General features: G+C 41.3%; 1 protein-coding gene across 1 annotated transcript in view; it reads left to right on the forward strand.

The window, feature by feature from the left end:
* The first annotated feature begins 351 nt into the window (after window positions 1-351).
* Window positions 352-20,335, forward strand: part of LOC139367551 (phospholipid phosphatase 4-like) — a 115,266-nt gene continuing 95,282 nt past the window's right edge. The window contains exon 1 of the mRNA XM_071105799.1: window positions 352-440. Within this exon, the coding sequence (XP_070961900.1) occupies window positions 352-440 (89 nt within the window). The remainder of the gene's footprint in view (window positions 441-20,335) is intronic.

Raw genomic sequence — 20,335 nt, forward strand, 5'->3', positions numbered from 1 at the left:
CTCCCGCCTTTCAGGAGAGTCTGCCTCCCTCCCTCGATGCTCTTATAGTTTTGTGCCCAACGTTCTCTCCCGTCTCTCACCTAACTGGGTAATTGATGGAACGGAGAAAGGAGACTTTCATGCAATGAAGTAGTATTTTTCATCAGACGAGGTGCGACATCAGACAGTGGAGCCTCGGCAGCGAGGAGGGGAGGGAAGATTCTGTTTCAGGTAATTGAGTCGCGACAGATGGGCACGACGACTGGTTGCCGACGCGCCTGACACCGAAAAAGCCCCAGTCAAAAGAGGGATTATTTTATAGACTGACCACTCCTGCTTGTCAATTCTACCTGGCGGATTGTCTCAAGAATCATGAATATGTCACCCCCCGACCTGAGGAAAAATATACGAGAGCTGGCATTAGAGATTGGCGTACGAGTTCTTCTTTTCGGAGTTTTTGTGTAAGTACACCATTCATATGCAAGGAGTGCGATAGTAAAACAATGTGTATTCACATTTCAACTCTCATTTTGATAAACAAATGTGTATTCCTCCTCAAAAAATGAGTCTATTGAGTAGTCTTACCACTGCTCTCCTTCCGGAGCTCTTGAAATGGCTGAGGATACAGTAGCGATCTTTCAGTTTCACTTGTATTATCCATCGTGTTATAGATTTATGACTCAAAGTCAGTTAGGCAGGACCATACATCTAATGCTCTATGACCAGTTCTGAGCTTCGATTTCTATTCAGTGATTATGTCCCCATCCATCATTTTAGATTGAGATAAACGATGGACCATGATATGCTTCAAACATAGAAATAATGTTATTTATCATCACATAAGTGTGGTTCGATGTAGAATGTAAAGTCTCATAGCTGTTACTTCATTATTAGTCCTATAATGAATTATGTGGTTGACTGGGCGATTGCAATGCAAAGGCGACTTGTCGCTTGAGTGTATGCCACAGTGCTGAAAGGACAGCTCCTCGTCTTCCCTCATATTTTAGCACCATGGATACTGCCTCTTTCCAAAGCTGGTTCCATTGACTGTTAACATGTTGCTTTAACAAATTGATTAATTTGTTTCATTGAATTTCATCATGTTGCAACGACAAGAGGCAATTAGGCTACATTCAACCCCATTTGAGGCTGGTGTGTGTTTGTGAGAGAGAATTTTCATGCATGGTAGCGCTTTAGAGTAAATATTTTTAAACATGTTTAGCATAAATGGGTACATGGATATAAAAAATCCAAGAGAAGGGAGGAAACCTACATGCAACATTGTAATGAGTACTTCATTGTACTTGTCTACAGGACTCTAACCTGAATTGCAACAGCCCACATCTACTCTTGTTTAATCTTATTTGATAATTTTCTGCTTGAAATTATCCCTGTTGCCTCAGGTTTGGTCTCTAATGACTCACCTTGCAGCGTCCATCTGTCATTCAGGCGGAAATTAAATGACATCTCAGGTTTGGAGATTTTAGCCTAAGCAACTACGCCTGTCTGTCTGGGTCTATACATCTCTCTCCTTGGGGGAGCTAGCCTTCCTCAATTCTGCATCCCAAAAGGCACCCTATTCCCTATTTAATGGAATAGGGCCCTAGTCACAAGTAGTGCACTATATAGGGAATAGGGTGCCATTTGGGAAATAACCCATGTATGCTGTCATCCTGAAGACTCATGTTCATTCATAAGATCTCCAACTATCAGATTCTACAGTGATTGGGGCTATGTTAGCAACATTCGGTTGAAGAGGTTTGACTAACGGTATATAATGAAATAATGTGGTAATGCGGTTATGCAGGCTTAATTTGACAGCAGAAGTCGATGCGTATTAGCTGAGTTTTCAAGGGTCTTGGTAGAGAGCATCCTGGAGGCATACTTCTGTTACTCCTTGTTACTTGACGTGCTGTTTGTGTATTTGTGTCTGTGCATGTGTGTGCCTTGTGAAATTGTGTCAGAGACTGAACGATCTAACCCACTTTTTGATTCAATTATTAATTGACTGTTCTTCCCGGTCGACATTATCACATGGCTTCATATATTTAACTTGGGCAACCCCTGTGGTCCAAAGTCCAGACTTGTATAATTCGAATGAATCCAATTTTACAAGCTATTCCCTCTTAGTATGAGATGGATAAGCCTAATAGACTCTTTTGTTACTACAGATGGGGCTCTGTATGTCTATTTTCTGCTGGAAAAAAATAAAGGCTTTCTGTTTTTCTGAGTATATCTTGAGAATTCAGTTAAATCACATTCACACACAAACATGCGTATATACACACACACACACACACACACACACACACACACACACACACACACACACACACACACACACACACACACACACACACACACACACACACACACACACACACACAGGATATATTATTTAGTGGCCCCTCAGCCTGCCTCTCTGTAAATGTCCCTCCATCTAGAACCTGTTATTTTAAGAGTAGTGAAAAGTGCCATTTGGGGCGCAGGCCCCATTATTAATCACTTCAGCAACACAAGCCAGCGGGCAGTAAACGTCCATTATTCAGTTAATAATGTATTTACTGTACGAGGGACAAGGAAAGTGGACATGCATATCGCTCACATTAGATAGGAAAAATAGTTTTAAACTTTCTTGGTCTCCTGGGGATAGTTTTTTAAACGCTATAGTAGCATTTTTGCTAATTTTGTAGCTCAAATTAGAACTTTTATATTTGAACATGTACCAAGGGATTCAAATTAAATAAATGGATGAAATAAAACATGTACAGTACAATGAATCTTTGATCAGTGATCACAAATTGATTAAGAGGAAATGCATGCATGCTGTGTTCCTCTTGTTTTTTGAAAGTGATGGATTGCACCAAATGCATCATGAAGAGGGATTTATTGTCCACGCAAAGCATTTGTAAGAAGGACGATGACATAACATGGATCATTTTCCTGTTTTCTCTGGAACTGACTTGTTTGTCTGTCTTTCTGGCTCAAGCCTCCAGTGTCCCTGACAAGAGCCATGTGGAGTTTTTTTTAAATGTTTTTATTTTTTTATTTCACCTTTATTTAACCAGGTAGGCTAGTTGAGAACAAGTTCTCATTTGCAACTGCGACCTGGCCAAGATAAAGCATAGCAGTGTGAACAGACAACACAGAGTTACACATGGAGTAAACAATTAACAAGTCAGTAACACAGTAGAAAAAAAGGGGAGTCTATATACATTGTGTGCAAGAGGCATGAGGAGGTAGGCGAATAATTACAATTTTGCAGATTAACACTGGAGTGATAAATGATCAGATGGTCATGTACAGGTAGAGATATTGGTGTGCAAAAGAGCAGAAAAGTAAATAAATAAAAACAGTTTGGGGATGAGGTAGGTAAAAATGAGTGGGCTGTTTACCGATAGACTATGTACAGCTGCAGCGATCGGTTAGCTGCTCAGATAGCAGATGTTTGAAGTTGGTGAGGGAGATAACTTCCAACTTCAGCGATTTTTGCAATTCGTTCCAGTCACAGGCAGCAGAGAACTGGAACGAAAGGCGGCCAAATGAGGCGTTGGCTTTAGGGATGATCAGTGAGATACACCTGCTGGAGCGCGTGCTACGGATGGGTGTTGCCATCGTGACCAGTGAACTGAGATAAGGCGGAGCTTTACCTAGCATGGACTTGTAGATGACCTGGCCGGAAGTATATAGAATGGTGTCGTCTGCGTAGAGGTGGATCAGGGAATCACCCGCAGCAAGAGCAACATCATTGATATATACAGAGAAAAGAGTCGGCCCGAGAATTGTACCCTGTGGCACCCCCATAGAGATTGCCAGAGGACCGGACAACAGGCCCTCCGATTTGACACACTGAACTCTGTCTGAAAAGTAATTGGTGAACCAGGCAAGGCAGTCATACGAAAAACCGAGGCTACTGAGTCTGCCGATAAGAATATGGTGATTGACAGAGTCGAAAGACTTGGCAAGGTCGATGAAGACGGCTGCACAGTACTGTCTTTTATCGATGTCGGTTATGATATCGTTTAGTACCTTGAGCGTGGCTGAGGTGCACCCGTGACCGGCTCGGAAACCAGATTGCACAGCGGAGAAGGTACGGTGGGATTCGAGATGGTCAGTGACCTGTTTGTTGACTTGGATAGGCAGGGCAGGATGGATATAGGTCTGTAACAGTTTGTGTCCAGGGTGTCTCCCCCTTTGAAGAGGGGGATGACTGCGGCAGCTTTCCAATCCTTGGGGATCTCAGACGATATGAAAGAGAGGTTGAACAGGCTGGTAATAGGGTTTGCGACAATGGCGGCGGATAGTTTCAGAACTAAAGGGTCCATATTGTCAAGCCCAGCTGATTTGTACGGGTCCAGGTTTTGCAGCTCTTTCAGAACATCTGCTATCTGGATTTGGGTAAAGGAGAACCTGGAGAGGCTTGAGCGAGTAGCTGCGGGGGGGGGGCAGAGCTGTTGGCCGAGGTTGGAGTAGCCAGGCAGAAGGCATGCCCAGCCGTTGAGAAATGCTTGTTGAAGTTTTCGATAATCATGGATTTATCGGTGGTGACCGTGTTACCTAGCCTCAGTGCAGTGGGCAGCTGGGAGGAGGTGCTCTTGTTCTCCATGGACTTCACAGTGTCCCAGAACTTTTTGGAGTTGGAGCTACAGGATGCAAACTTCTGCCTGAAGAAGCTGGCCTTAGCTTTCCTGACTGACTGCGTGTATTGGTTCCTGACTTCCCTGAACAGTTGCATATCGCGGGGACTATCCGATGCTATTGCAGTCCGCCACAGGATGTTTTTGTGCTGGTCGAGGGCAGTCAGGTCTGGAGTGAACCAAGGGCTATATCTGTTCTTAGTTCTGCATTTTTTGAACGGAGCATGCTTATCTAAAATGGTGAGGAAGTTACTTTTAAAGAATGACCAGGCATCCTCAACTGACGGGATGAGGTCAATGTCCTTCCAGGATACCCGGGCCAGGTCGATTAGAAAGGCCTGCTCACAGAAGTGTTTTAGGGAGCGTTTGACAGTGATGAGGGGTGGTCGTTTGACTGCGGCTCCGTAGCAGATACAGGCAATGAGGCAGTGATCGCTGAGATCCTGGTTGAAGATAGCGGAGTTGTATTTGGAGGGCCAGTTGGTCAGGATGACGTCTATGAGGGTGCCCTTGTTTACAGATTTAGGGTTGTACCTGGTGGGTTCCTTGATGATTTGTGTGAGATTGAGGGCATCTAGCTTAGATTGTAGGACTGCCGAGGTGTTAAGCATATCCCAGTTTAGGTCACCTAACAGAACAAACTATGAAGCTAGATGGGGGGCGATCAATTCGCAAATGGTGTCCAGGGCACAGCTGGGAGCTGAGGGGGGTCGGTAAGCAGGCGGCAACAGTGAGAGACTTATTTCTGGAGAGAGTAATTTTCAAAATTAGTAGTTCGAACTGTTTGGGTATGGACCTGGAAAGTAAGCCTGCAAAGTAATGTCAATCTCTGCAGTAGACTGCAACTCCTCCCCCTTTGGCAGTTCTATCTTGACGGAAAATGTTATAGTTGGGTATGGAAATCTCAGAATTTTTGGTGACTTTCCTAAGCCAGGATTCAGACACGGCAAAGACATCAGGGTTAGCAGAGTGTGCTAAAGCAGTGAGTAAAACAAACTTAGGGAGGAGGCTTCTGATGTTGACATGCAAGGGTGCCTGGGGACATGCAGGGCCTGGGTTTACCTCCACATCACCCGCGGAACAGAGGAGGAGTAGAATGAGGGTGCGGCTAAAGGCTATCAAAACTGGTCGCCTAGAGCGTTGGGGACAGAGAATAAAAAGAGCAGATTTCTGGGCATGGTAGAATATATTCAGGGCATAATGCGCAGACAGGGGTATGGTGGGGTGCGGGTACAGCGGAGGTAAGCCCAGGCACTGGGTGATGATGAGAGAGGTTGTATCACTGGACATGCTGGTTGTAATGGGTGAGGTCACCGCATGTGTGGGAGGTGGGACAAAGGAGGTATCAGGGGTATGAAGAGTGGAACTAGGGGCTCCATTGTAAACTAAAACAATGATAACTAACCTGAACAACAGTATACAAGGCATATTGACATTTGAGAGAGACATACAGCGAGGCATACAGTAATCACAGGTGTTGAATTGGGAGAGCTAGCTAAAACAGTAGCTAAAACAGTAGGTGAGACAACAACAGCTAATCAGCTAGCACAACAACAGCAGGTAAAATGGCGTTGACTAGGCAGGGAAGGTCGGATTAACTACACACAGAGCCTGCGTGCGGCTGGGGCCGACAGATAAAACATAAACAAGCAGAATGGAGTACTGTGATTAATGGACAGTCCAGCATGCATCAGCTATGTAGCCAAGTGATCAGTGTCCAGGGGGCAGCGGTGGATGGGGCAGGGAAGCTGGACTGGCGAGTATTATCCAGGTTAAAAAACTGGCTGGCTGTGCAGAAGGTAAAAGGTAAAAGCCGCTAGCAGTGGCTAACAATGACTAAATAGCTTGTAGCTAGTTAGCTGGTTAGCTTCTGGAGGTTCTTGAGTGTGTTCTAAAAATTAAAAATAATAGCGATTCCGTATCACATTGTGAGTGAGTGTGAGGTCTGACTGCCAGTGAAATTTGTAGATGGACTCTGTCTTGGCTACTGCCAAACAGTGATGGCCAGCAGTAATCATATCCGTACATACCTTAAGAATACCTGTGTTTCTGGGAAACCTTGTTTGTCCTGCTCTCCTTCTGGTTCAAGCCTCCAGAGTTATTCTTGACCAGTGAAGAGTGAGGTCTTTTCTTTTATTTTATTTAACCAGGAAGTCCCATTAAGGTCAGAATACCTCTTTCCCTAGGGAGACCTTGGTCTGGGAGTGTGTCAGCCTTGTGGAGAGTGTATGAGGTCTAACTAGCAGTCGAGCTTGGCCCTTGCCTCTGCCCCGTTTAGTTCCATATACACTCTTTAAAAAAACGGTTATTTGAGGAGGGATAAGGTTCTACCAAGAACTGTTTTCATCTGAAGAACCCTTTTTGGAAGACAAGGGTTCTTTTTTAGGCAAAGAGTTCAACATTTTTCATCCTTAGAACCGTTTTTGGATTCTAGGTAGAAACCTTCAGAATCTGAATAAGCTTTATCGTATATTTTGCCTGAGCTTGAATGTTTACCTCAGTGTTTAAACTGTCATTTCAGGAGTTTGAGAAATATATATGGGAATATTTATGCATGTATCTGGTATTCCTTAGTGTTGATGTTTCAGTTTAACATCTCGTGTTGATTTAGGAGTTCAATTCAACACTCAGAGGTGTAAAATAACCATTGCATTAGTGTCAATAACCAGAGTTGAGTGTGACTGTCATTTTTCCTTTGTGTGGTGTAAAACACTCAACTATTGCGTAATTATCATATTTCTCAGCATGCTCTATTGCAGGCTAATGTTCAGAATTTTTTCAATGTCTGTTTTTGCATGCATATTGATTGGTTGCTTAAACTTATGCTACATAGATTTATAAACTAATCCAATCTGTTAGTAGTTGTAGTTATTGTAGCTCTTACTGAGTTGTCCTAGTTTAGATAATTTAGGTAGTCCCATTAATCAATATTCCTAATCCCGGGTCATTCTGAATGCAGATTGTGGGTGATTTAAAAGTTCCAATTGTTGGATATTCTCACTCTGGCAATAGGACTTTCACATCACTTTGGAAGCCAGCATAATGTGAACTACAGGCCTGATGTGGCCTGTAAACCAGGGGTTTCCTAACACCACTGTTAGGGTGTAACTAGGCCCTCAAAGGCTGTATGATATATGTAATGTATTGTCATAAAGAATTACATTTTAAAGGCTAATAAGGCTGGTGTTGAACCCATCAAGGGTTCTTGGTAGGACCTGACTATGTATATTGATTTGTTTTTACACTGCTGCTACTCGTTGTTTATTATCTATTCAGTCACTTTACCCCTACTTTCATGCACAAATGACCTCGATAACCTGTACCCTCGCACATTGACTTGGTTCCGGTACCCCCTGTATAAAGCCTCATTATTGTTATTTTTTTGTGTTACTTTTTATTTTTTCCTTTAGTTTATTTAGAAAATATTTTCTTAATTCTATTTCTTGAACTGCATTGTTTAAGGGCTTGTAAGTAAGCATTTCACGGTACAATTTTATTTGATCTACATTAATAAAAGGTCAAATAAACAGCACAAAGTAGCTGAGAGCTTCTGTATACTGAGAGCTTCTGTGTTCAGTAGTATCATACAGTGAATGGATTTTCATAAAATGCTGCAGATGCAGAGTGATAACAAATTGTTACATTTGAGTGTATTTGTAGTAGTGCAAGGAGGACCATATCCATGGATACAACGGGAGTCAGAATAGCCCTCAAGTGTCCTTGATCTTGATGGGTGTGTTGCAATGACCTCCTTGCTGGGTTTTGGGATGGGGCTATGTTGGCAGCCAACTTAAGGCCTCTTCCACAGGATTTGGGCTCCCAGTATTTGTCCATGCGTATCTGCAGGAAGTGCTCCATCAGGTCATTCCTGAATTATATATAGATGTCATGTAGCCACATAGATAGCAGCCATGTAGTGATACTGAACACAAAAACAGTCTGTCATCCAGGCTGAAACCTTCCAAAGCATTCAGACTAACTCTGTTTTACCCTTAGCTCTATAGCTGACCAATTTTTACCACAATACCAATGCTCTTTCTTCTGTACTGAAATTCCAAATACTGTACCACTTGGTAGGTATGTACATCCCAGACAGCACACATACATCTCTCCAACGTCGGCCCGATGTATACATGATACAGGAAGAAGATGTAGTGCGCAAGATGTCGGCGAGATGTTGGCATTAGATCGCATTCGCCTTTCAGCTGCTGTTTGGACGATGCACGTCAAAGCTGCATGCTGCCTGGCCGCTCTACATACAACATAAAAAATACCTTTATTTGACTTCAATCCAACAGCAAATAATGTTTCACTAAACGGTTTGAATTACCCTTACCAAATTAGTAGATTATTAGCTAAATTATACTGGCAAAAATAAAAATAAACAATATGCTTTACTTGACTATAGGTGAACTTGTTTGTGGGTAAAATGAAGAGAGAAGTGTAATGGCTCTCGTCGAAAAGAGGGGACCAAAGCGCAGCGTGGAAAGTGTTAATGATATTTAGATTTTTTTTTAAACAGTCAAACAAAATAACCAAAGTGAAAACGAATACAGACACTAAACAGAAAACAAGATCCCACAAATACTAAAGAGAAAATGACAACTTTATATATGATCCCCAATCAGAAACAACGATAGACAGCTGCCTCTGATTGGGAACCACAAATAGAAAACAGACTTTCCCATCCGAGCCACACACTGACCTAACCAAACATAGAGAATAATAAGGATCTCTAAGGTCAGGGCGTGACAAGAAGATTCAAGTTAATGTCAGGTTTATTAGGATACTGCTATACCATCAAGCTCTTAAAATAACTCCAGCACAGAGAAGAGAAACAAGGAACAGATAAACATAAGCATCACATTTAACAAAAATATTGCTTATGCAGAGGGTGTGTAGTTGGTTCGATAAAGATGGAAGTAAGGTTTTATTATAGGCTAAGAGCAGTGAATATGTTAATATAATGACAAAAAAAACTAACGTTTGAGTTCAAGAACTCATACAATAAATGTAATTATTTTTGTCTATGTCCAAATAAATAGCAATATACCAAATAATATTGGCAAAACGTCTGTAAAGATGCCTAGACAACTCGCACAATTAAGAATTCCTTTGAACTTATATTCTCCAAGCAGTCCTATGGTTAAGAATGAGATGAGGCACAGGCAAATTAGTAAACTTAAATGCGCACTTTAAACAGGCACATCAATAATTGTTTTAGACAAAGTACAATAGACAGGATTCAACATGATAACCTAACAACAATTTCTACAGTGACTCAGGGCTCGAAATAATAGGCATCCCGCCATCCCGGGTAAGATAAAAAAATATGTAATGGGCTGTTCAAAACAGACTGGGCCAGTTCTGAGATGATATATACAAACACTGTAATTAAAAAGCCACGCCCACGAGGGCAGATACAAACGATCAAAATGTTTATTATTTATTCACACTATAAACTCAGCAATCACACACTGCAGATGGCTACAGCCCTCATCCTCCACATACAACTCCCGTTCTGCCAGTCACGTTTTGTTAAAGGTCCCCAAAGCAAACACATCCCTGGGTCGCTCATCTTTTCAGTTTGCTGCAGCTAGCGACTGGAACAAGCTGCAACAAACACTCATAAAACTGGACAGTTTTATCTCAATCTCTTCATTCAAAGTCTCAATCATGGACACTCTTACTGACAGTTGTGGCTGCTTTGCGTGATGTGTTGTTGTCTCTACCTTCTTGCCCTTTGTGCTGTTGTCTGTGCCCAACAATGTTTGTACCCTGTTTTGTGCTGCTACCATGTTGCCATGCATTTCTGCCATGCTATGTTGTCATCTTAGGTCGCTCTTTATGTAGTGTTGTCTCTCTTGTTGTGATGTGTGTTTGTCGTATATTTCTATTTAATCCCAGCCCCCATCCCCGCAGGAGGCCTTTTGCCGTTTGGTTAGCCAAAATCAATGTAAATGAGAATTTGTTAACTGACTTGCCTAGTTAAAAAATTTGGCACTGCCCTTTCTCTCCGTTCTTGTGACCATTTGATCTTAACAACCCTGCCTTGCCTATGTCGACAGATTCAAGACGATAATGTTGGTTAACAGTGCCCTCCGAGCAAGTTGGTAGGGGCAAGGTGTTCGTTTGGGATTCAACAAGATTCTCCTGGCAGACTTGAAATGACAGCCTGTTTGAGAGAGGGAGACAAACAATAACTTATTGTAGATGGGTATATGAGAAGCTCCATCTCTGCTGTTGCTTGATCAGTAGGCCTACCTTTAACCACTTTCTTGTTCTGCTCTCTCTTCCACTAGTCTACTGGGCCTTATTCGCCTCCCTTTTGCTCTGTCTTGGCTCAGCCTGAGACAATTTTGAATGTGTTTCTCTACATCAGCCTCTGTCATTTCTAACAAGAGCTGCATTTCTAAGAATTGACACTAGAAGGGAAAATATTAAGCAAAAAACTGTCAGTACATTTCTATTTAACAAGAGTGATGATGGGCTGCATCCCAACTCTCAACACTTTTCCAAAAGTATTCATTTGTACACTCCTTCTCATGATTTTTAAATGCATTGAATTGTTGTGGGTGGAGGAATTGATTGATTTAATTAATTTGACAATTAAAAAAGTACACGAGAGAATACAGTAGACGGCACACGTCAAACGTGAGATTTATGACCTTATGTCATGGGTCACATGTGTATGCCCATAACTTCCTGACAGGATGTTCTCACGTGCTCTAGGGAGTGCCCATATATGGGCATCCTGTCATTCGGTTCTCACGCTTTAGAGTGAGTGTTTATTTAAGCATATAGTGCATCTGTCCCTTTGAAGCTGTCATGATGATTGATGTGTAGGGACCTCGTTGAACTGGGGGATGTGTGTGAACATTTCAAATGTTATGGCCCCCACCCTGTTGTAGTGACCTCAGGGCTGTTGTCTATGAAACAGGAATGTCCAGGGGTATTGGGGGGCAGACTCATTATAAATAAACCCCACAAGCGAACACGACAAACCACAAAAAAAATAAAAAAATGATTTTGTGATCGGTTGAAACAGAGAAAGGTCCGAGTATAAAGCATCAATATACAGTGCGTATCAATATACAGTGCGCCAAAAAATCAGTTTCTAAATATGTATGGAACCCAAATACTGCCCGCAACTGCGCTGAAAGATCAAGCAATGTCTAATGGACAGCTATGGGGTTATCAGTTTGATTACCCAGCCTGTAGAGTGAAACTCTATACCGTAGCCGAAGAATATACAGACCAGACTTTAGGAGTGGACTACAGGCTTGAAGACTGGCAGGTGTTTCGCAAGGTGGTGTGTTCCTAACAGAGTTATCACAAAGGGGTATAGCTTGTTCACGGGCTACGAGACCCATTGGGTAGGTGCACCTGAGTCCTCAGGAAGAATATTTCATAGGGTGAAAATACAAAGAAAGATTGGACTTCCATGTGGGTGCGTGGAGTTCTATATCAGCAACGAGAAAATCCGCAACGGCAACAACAGGGATGGTGGCCTGACTGGGGATTTTAGGTTGCATATGCTTATTCCTTTTAAAAGTTGGGATATAATGGAATTGAAAATGTTAGTTAGTGGATGCTCTTTTTGTACAGAGCCATCAATGGCAGAGCTAAGGAAGTGCATGATATGTACAAATCCTAAGGATTATGATTCAAAGGAACCCCAAGAAGGGTCATCCTCATTAGGGTCAGCTCCCGAAGAAAACTAAGTACGCAGCTGCTATGTTAATTATTGGTGACAGGGGGGCAGTATTGAGTAGCTTGGATGAATAGGGTGCCCAGAGTAAACTGCCTGCTACTCTGTCCCAGATGCTAATATATGCTTATTATTAGTATTGGATAGAAAACACTCTGAAGTTTCTAAAGCTGTTTGAATGATGTCTGTGAGCATAACAGAACTCATATGGCAGGAGAAAACCTGAGAAAAACCCAACCAGGAAGTGGGAAATCTGAGGTTTGGTAGTTTTTCAACTCTTTGCCATTCCAATATCCAGTGTAAATGGGGTCATATTGCACTTCCCAAGGCTTCCACTAGATGTCAACAGTCTTTATAACTTTGTTTCAGGCTTCTACTATGAAGGGGAGAGAATGAGAGGGGATTGAGCAAGGTGTCTGGCAGAGTGGCATGAGCTGATCACGCGTGCTCATGTGAGAGTTAGCTTGCATTCCATTGCATTTCTACAGACAAAGGAATTCTCCGGTTGGAACATTACTGAAGATTTATGATATAAACATCCTAAAGATTGATTCTATACTTCGTTTGACATGTTTCTACTAACTGTAATGACTTTGTCTAAACTTTCGCCTGGACTTGCCCGTGCGTCGTGAGTTTGGATTGTGTACTAAACGCGTGAACAAAAAGGAGGTATTTGGACATAAATGATGGAACTTTATGGAACAAATCAGTCATTTATTGTGGAACTGGGATTCCTGGGAGTGCATTATGATGAAGATCATTAAAGGTAAGGGAATATTTCTAATGCTATTTCTGACTTTGTTGACTCCACAACATGGCGGATATTCCTCTGGCTCCGTTCTCAGATTATGCTTTTTCGGTAAAGTTTTTTTGAAATGTGACAGAGGTTGCATTAAGGAGAAGTCTATCTTTAATTCTGTGAATAACATTTATCTTTTAGCAATGTTTATTATGAGTAATTTCTGCAAAATTGGCGCCAATGTAAACTGAGATTTTTGGATGTAAATATGCACATTATCGAACAAAATATACATGTATTGTGTAACATGATGTCCTATGAGTGTCATCTGACGAAGATCATCAAGGGTTGGTGATTAATTTGATCTATATTTCTGCTTTTTGTGACTCCTATCTTTGGCTGGAAAAATGGCTGTGTTTTTTCGACTTGGCTATGACCTACATAATCATATGTTGTGCTTTAGCTGTTAAGCATTTTTGAAATCAGACACGATGGGTAGATAAACATCTTGTTAATCTTTCATGTTAATGTGTGAAAGTTACATATTTCAAAAAAATATGTTTGAATTTTGCACGCTGCCTTTTCAGCGGAATGTTGTCGGTGTTCCGCACACATGGGGCTTGTAACATAAAAGGGCAAGGTGGTCCCGTCAGGTAAAATCAATCTCTTGTCATAGACTACCCGGAATCTTTTAGTAAGTGGGGCATTCCCTAGATGGAAACCCTTTTTATGTAGTTAATAATGTCAAATTCACTATTCCGGTCGTTAATGAACCCCTAGACCAAGCGTGTGATTGATTCCAAGTTTACATGCAGGGAATTTTCATAGTTTTGGGTCACGCCTTTGGCTTTCAACACCACGTGATTGTCTTTTAGTCCTAAAAGCATAGCTTTTGGGACCACAAGAAGGCCACTCTTTGATATGGTCACCATCTTCGAGTTCACTCGTTAACTTTTTAGGGATAGGGGACAGCATTTTCACTTTGGATGAATTGCGTGCCCATAGTGAACTGCCTCCTACTCTGTCCTAGATGCTATTATATGCATATTATTACTATAGGATAGAAAACACACAAGTTTCTAAAACTGTTTGAATTATGTATGTGAGTATAACAGAACTACTCATATGGCAGGCAAACTTCCAAAGAGGAAGTGGAAATTCTGGGGCTGGTTGATTTTCAACTCATCTCCTATTCACATCCCAGTAAGATATGGATCTGTTCGCACTTCACACGCCTTCCACTAGATGTCAACAGTCAGTAGAACGTGGAATGAAGCCTCTATTGTGATGTGGGGCCGGATGGCAGCTATTTGAGTCAGTGGTCTGGCAGAATGCCAGTTCCTGGTCAGGCGCATTTCTCATGATATCGCCATGCGTTCCATTACTCTGTAGACAAAAACAAATGCTCCGGTTGGAACGTTATTGGATATATATGATAATAACATCCTGAAGATTGATTCTCTACTTAGTTTGACCAGTTTAGCCTCTTCATCCTACATCCTTCATCCCATCCTTTTTCGAACATTCTGTTAAAAATCGCGCAACATTTCAGCTTCCTGCTACTCATGCCAGGAATATAGTATATGCATGTGTGGATAGAAAACACTCTGAAGTTTCTAAAACTGGTTAAATCACGGCTGTGACTATAACAGAGCGTGTGTTTCATCGAAAAGCGCAAGAAAAACTGGTCACTGAAAGCTGAAAAAAGTATCCATGCGCCCCTTTCATGTATTGTTTAATAATTAAAGGAAACCAAATGTAATATGGAGACGGATGCAATTCCTACAGCTTCCACACGATGTCGCCAAAAACGTCATTTTCATTGACAAAAATCCTTTGAGACATTACCAATAGATCCATCATTCCATCCAGCCTACAACAATCGATTTTGGAAGATTGAAAAATGGACACTGTTTTCTTGAGTAGCTGCTATTGAATACAGATCGCCCAGTGATCAATTTGATTGCTTATTAACGTTTACAAATACCTAAAGTTGGGTTATAAAAGTAGGTTGAAGTGTTTTGTCAAAGAATATAGGCAACTTATATAATTTTTAAACATGACGTTGCGTGTTGGAAGAGAGCTTTTTTCCTGATGCAGACAGGCTATACAAATGGATATTTTGGGCATTCATGGATGGATTTAATGGGGAAAAATACCAATTTGTGATGTTTATGGGACATATAGGAGTGCCAACAAAGAATATCATCAAAGGTAATGAATGTTTTATATTTTATTTCTGCGTTTTTGTGTAGCGCCGGCTACGCTAATTATTTTGTTTACGTCGCCTTCAGGCATTTTGGGGTGTTGCATGCTATCAGATAATAGCTTCTCATGCTTTCGCCGAAAAGCATTTTAAAAATCTGACTTGTTGGCTAGATTCACAACGAGTGTAGCTTTAATTCAATACCCTGCATGTGTATTTTAATGAACGTTTGAGTTTTAACGAGTACATTTAGCATTTAGCGTAGCGCATTTGCATTTCCAGGTGGCTACTTGAGACGTCTGCGTCTCAAGTAGGATCAAGAAGTTAGTCGACCTGGAATATAACTTTTTGAAGTTTTCGTCCGAGTTCACCTGGACCGGCGCCAGCGTTTGGACGTGAACTAAACGTGCTAGCACGTAGCTAATCTGACACTAGTAATGGACATTATCGAACAAAACAACGATTTATTGCGGATCTAGCATTCCTGGCACTGCATTCTGATGAAAGATCATCAAAGGTAAGGGAATATTTATGATGTAATTTCGTATTTCTGTTGACTCCAACATGGCGGAGAAATGTTGTGTACCTCTGAGTGCCATCTCAGATTATTGCATGGTATGCTTTTTCTGTAAAGTAAAAAAAAAAAAATCTGACAGCAGTTGCATTAAAAACAAGTGTATCTTTAATCATATGTAAAACATGTATCTTTCATCAAAGTTTATGATGAGTATTTCTGTTATATGACGTGGCTCTCTGTAATTACTCCGGATATTTTGGAGGCATTTCTGAACATGGCGCCAATGTAAACCGAGATTTGTCAATATAAATATGCACATTATTGAACAAAACTTAAGTGTATTGTGTAACATGATGTCCTATGAGTGTCATCTGATAAAGATTATCAAAGGTTAGTGATTCATTTCATCTCTATTTCTGCTTTTGTGACTATCTTTGGCTGTGAAAAATGGCTGTGTTTTTTGGGGGATTTGGTGGTGACCTAACATAAATATATGTTGTGTTTTCACTGGAAAACATTTTTAAAAATCGGACACGATGGGTAGATTAACAAGATTTTGCTGTATTGGACTTGTTAATGTGTGAAAGTTAAATATTTCAAAAAATATATTTTTGAATTTCCCGCGCTTTCTTTTCAGCGGAATGTTGGGGGGAGTTCCGCTAGCGGAATGTGTGTCCTAGACAGGCTAAACCACCCAGATAGTTGCTAGGAGGGGGGTTCCAATCGCCCTGTTTGATTACATGGACCACAGAGTCTGTGTCATGATAAAGAACACGCCTCTGCAACTGTTCCATGAGCGTGTACAATTCAAGTCGACCATAGGCCATGGTAAATGCTGCAAGAAACACATTTCCATTACCCAGGGCTAGAACCCACTTCTTGTTACATCTCCATTGCACCAGGGCAATGTCTTGACTCAAATGAAAAATGTGAAATTTCGTATTGGTCTGAAAAAACATTCTCCAAATTCTTGGGAGTCTTTAATGATTGACGTTAGCATATTGCTTCTCTGGGAAAGTTTGCACCAAAATGAGTTTTAAAAAGTTTTATTTTGGTTTTGTTGACCTCTTTTCTGTCAGGGTCAAGAAGTATGCCTTCTCTGTCGTGATAGTCCTGAATGGACTTGTCTTTTCTCTCTTGATCTGTGACCGATGCAGAATACCCCAGAGCCATTTGCTTGCATCTCAAGAAGGTCTTAATGTACTCTTTAAAAAGAGTGTCTGATTTCCTGGAAAAGTTCCACACTTCAAAGATTTTGGCAACACGATACCCCATCTCTAGAGCCTTAGAGAATTCAAAGGTGACCCATACACCTGTCAGGGCTTTTTCTTGATCTAAAGGATCACAAGGCTTTTCCTAGTTGTTGTTTTTACTGCAGGTGCCACAAAGGGGAGAGAAGTTTTCCTTGAGGTCCCTTGTAGGGCAACACCGGCAGAAACAAACCCCGGGGAGGGTAAACAGTTGCTTTAACCTCTTAGAACTACCCCTCCCGGATCCAGGAGAATTGTCATCAACTGACACGAATTAGCATAACGCAACGGATAAAAAATATTACTAGAAAATATTCATATTCATGAAATCACAAGTGAAATATAGTGAAACACATCTTAGCCTTTTGTTGATCACCCTGTCATCTCAGATTTTGAAATTATGCTTTACAGCCAAAGCAAGACAAGCATTTGTGTAAGTTTATTGATAGCCTAGCATAGCATTATGTCCAGCTAGCAGTAGGCAACTTGGTCACAAATCAGAAAAGCAATCAAATTAAATAGTTTACCTTTGATGAGCTTCGGATGTTTTCACTCACGAGACTTCCAGTTAGACAGCAAACGTTCATTTTGTCCCATAAAGATTATTTTTATAGCCGAAATACCTCAGTTTGTACTTCACGTTTGGTTGAGAAATCCACCTGAAACTGTGGTCACGACAATGCCGAAAAATATTCCAAATTAGATCCATAATATCGACAGAAACATGGCAAACGTTTTATATAATCAACCCTCAAGGTGTTTTTCAAATATCTATTCGATAATATATCAACCGGGACAGTTGGCTTCCCAGTAGGAGCGAGAGGCACAATGGCCGCCTTTGTCTATTACGCACAAATCACTCTGAGCTACCAGCTGACCACTGACGCAATGTTGTCCTTCACGCTTATTTTTCAAAATAAAAGCCTGAAACTGTCTTGTGACACTAGACACATTAGGGAAGCCATGAAAAAGGAATCTGGTTGATATCCCATTCACTGCTCAATAGGGATGCATTGGAACGCAGAGCTTTCTAAATAGAAGTCCCTTCCTGATTGGATTTTTCTCAGGCTTTCGCCTGCAATATTACTTCTGTTATACTCACAGACAATATTTTTACAGTTTTGGAAACGTTAGTGTTTTCTATCCTAAGTTGTCAATTCTATGCATATTCTAGCATCTTGTCCTGACAAAATAGCCCGTTTACTTTGGGAACATTATTTTTCCAAAAATGAAAATAGTGCCCCCTAGAGAGGTTAATCAGACCAAAATATTTTTGGGGTAAATCAAAGTCACGGTGAATAATTTCAGGATGCCCCATAGGATAGCATCAGGAACTCATTACATGACGATAAAGGGATGTAAAATCTACATATCCTAATGTCTCGTCGGGTTGCGCTACATACCTCAATGTCAAAGCATTGGTACGGCCTCCATACGAGGCCTGTTGTGGTTCCAGCGGTTCTGGTGTGTCAAAGCTGGAAAGGAAAGCTTGAACATGAGGATCAGACTTTTTGAGTTCGGTCCACCCATGCATCACATTCACTTTCAATCCGTAAATAGCCTGTAAAGATTCCAATTTGTCTTGGAACTCCTGGTACATATCCCCAAATGTATTTTGGGTTAGGACACACATGGCCTGGGGCACCAAGCAAGATTTACAACCGTGGAAGAAACAACAGTTTTACTCAAACACTGTCTCACCACCGTCAATCTGTGTGTATCCATCTACGTGATACGCCCCAAACGCCTTCTCCCCACTATTCAAAGCATGTTGAATAATTTTTTTTTTATCCTGGGCCAAGTCCTCCAACCATTGAATGGACCCGCTAGAGTATGACTTGAATTGGCGTCGGTAGTTGTCAGGTGATGGAATAGCTATAGATGCTGGAGGTAAAAAGTATGTACAATAGGTTTTCATGCATGCCGATGCAATAGTTGTACAACTCCAGGGGTCAATGCCGGCATCTTTGATTACCTCTTCTCTGAATCTGAGGCATCCTTCACGAAGTATAACTACATCGTTGTGACAGTACGACTCCATCTCTTTGTGGAAATCAAAAGTGCTGTGACATACTGTCTCGTACCATGTCATGAAGCTCTCGCTCTTTGGGAGACGTTTGATCACACCCATACATTTCGGGGCTGGAATAAGATCCAATATAATGTAGATTCTCCTCAGATGTGAAGAAATTAGGAAACTAACCTTTCACAGTTTATAAAACCCAAGGCCTCAGGCATTTGAGCCAATTCCTGGGTAAGAAACTTAAACTGTCAATGTATCCCTGGTTGAAGGATTTACAAAGGTCTTTTTTTACTTACTAATCATGAAACAGAAACATATCACATTAATGGATGAACTTACCCACTATGATGTCCTTCACTGGTATCGTCTTGATGCCAATCTTCTGTCCTCTCCCGCACCAATTTAATTGGGTGGCTAGGTCGAATCCGAAAATCTTCCTGCACACCCACCACTCTGTCTTATTTACATCATTACCCCCAGTTATGGATAACTTTGAGATCTGTTAATGTTAATACAGGCAATTATATTGCCCTTCAAGTCTGCCTGTTATACTTTCAGAAAATACTAGTTCAGGTCTTACCAGATGTGTCTGCACACTAATACAGTTCCAACCCAGCACTAACACCTGACTCAACTAATCAACTCTTCATTTACGTTGAATCAGGTGTGTTTTGAGGTAGGCTCGAACAGCCTTTCTTAATTAACCCATTCCCCGGGTGCTGCAGCCATTTCAAATGTATTGTGTTCCAACACTGCACACCTTAACTGCTGCTGAATGTACTAGTGTTAGGTTATATCAAATATATGGAACAACTGATGGACCCTGGGTCGAGAAAAAGGCTGTGCTAGAACACAAAGGTTAATAAGAATTATAAACTGGGTGGTTCGAGCCCTTAATGCTGATTGGCTGAAAGCCGTGGTATATCACACCATATACCATTGGTATAACAAAACATGTATTTTTACTGCTCTAATTAAGTTGATAGCGAGTTCATAACATCAATAAGGCACCTAGGGGGTTTGTGATATATGGCCAATATACCACGGTTAAGGGCTGTATCCAGGCTGTACTCAGAGATGCGTTGTGCATAAGAACAGCCCTTCGTCGTGGTACAGTTGAAGTCGGAAGTTTACATACACCTTAGCCAAATACATTTAAACTCAGTTTCACAATTCCTGGCATTTAGTCCAAGTAAAAATTCCCTGTCATAGGTCAGTTAGGATCACCACTTTATTTGAAGAATAATAGTACAAAGAATGATCCATTTCAGCT

This window comes from Oncorhynchus clarkii, chromosome 16 (genome assembly GCF_045791955.1).
Source record: "Oncorhynchus clarkii lewisi isolate Uvic-CL-2024 chromosome 16, UVic_Ocla_1.0, whole genome shotgun sequence".
NCBI lineage: Eukaryota > Metazoa > Chordata > Actinopteri > Salmoniformes > Salmonidae > Oncorhynchus > Oncorhynchus clarkii.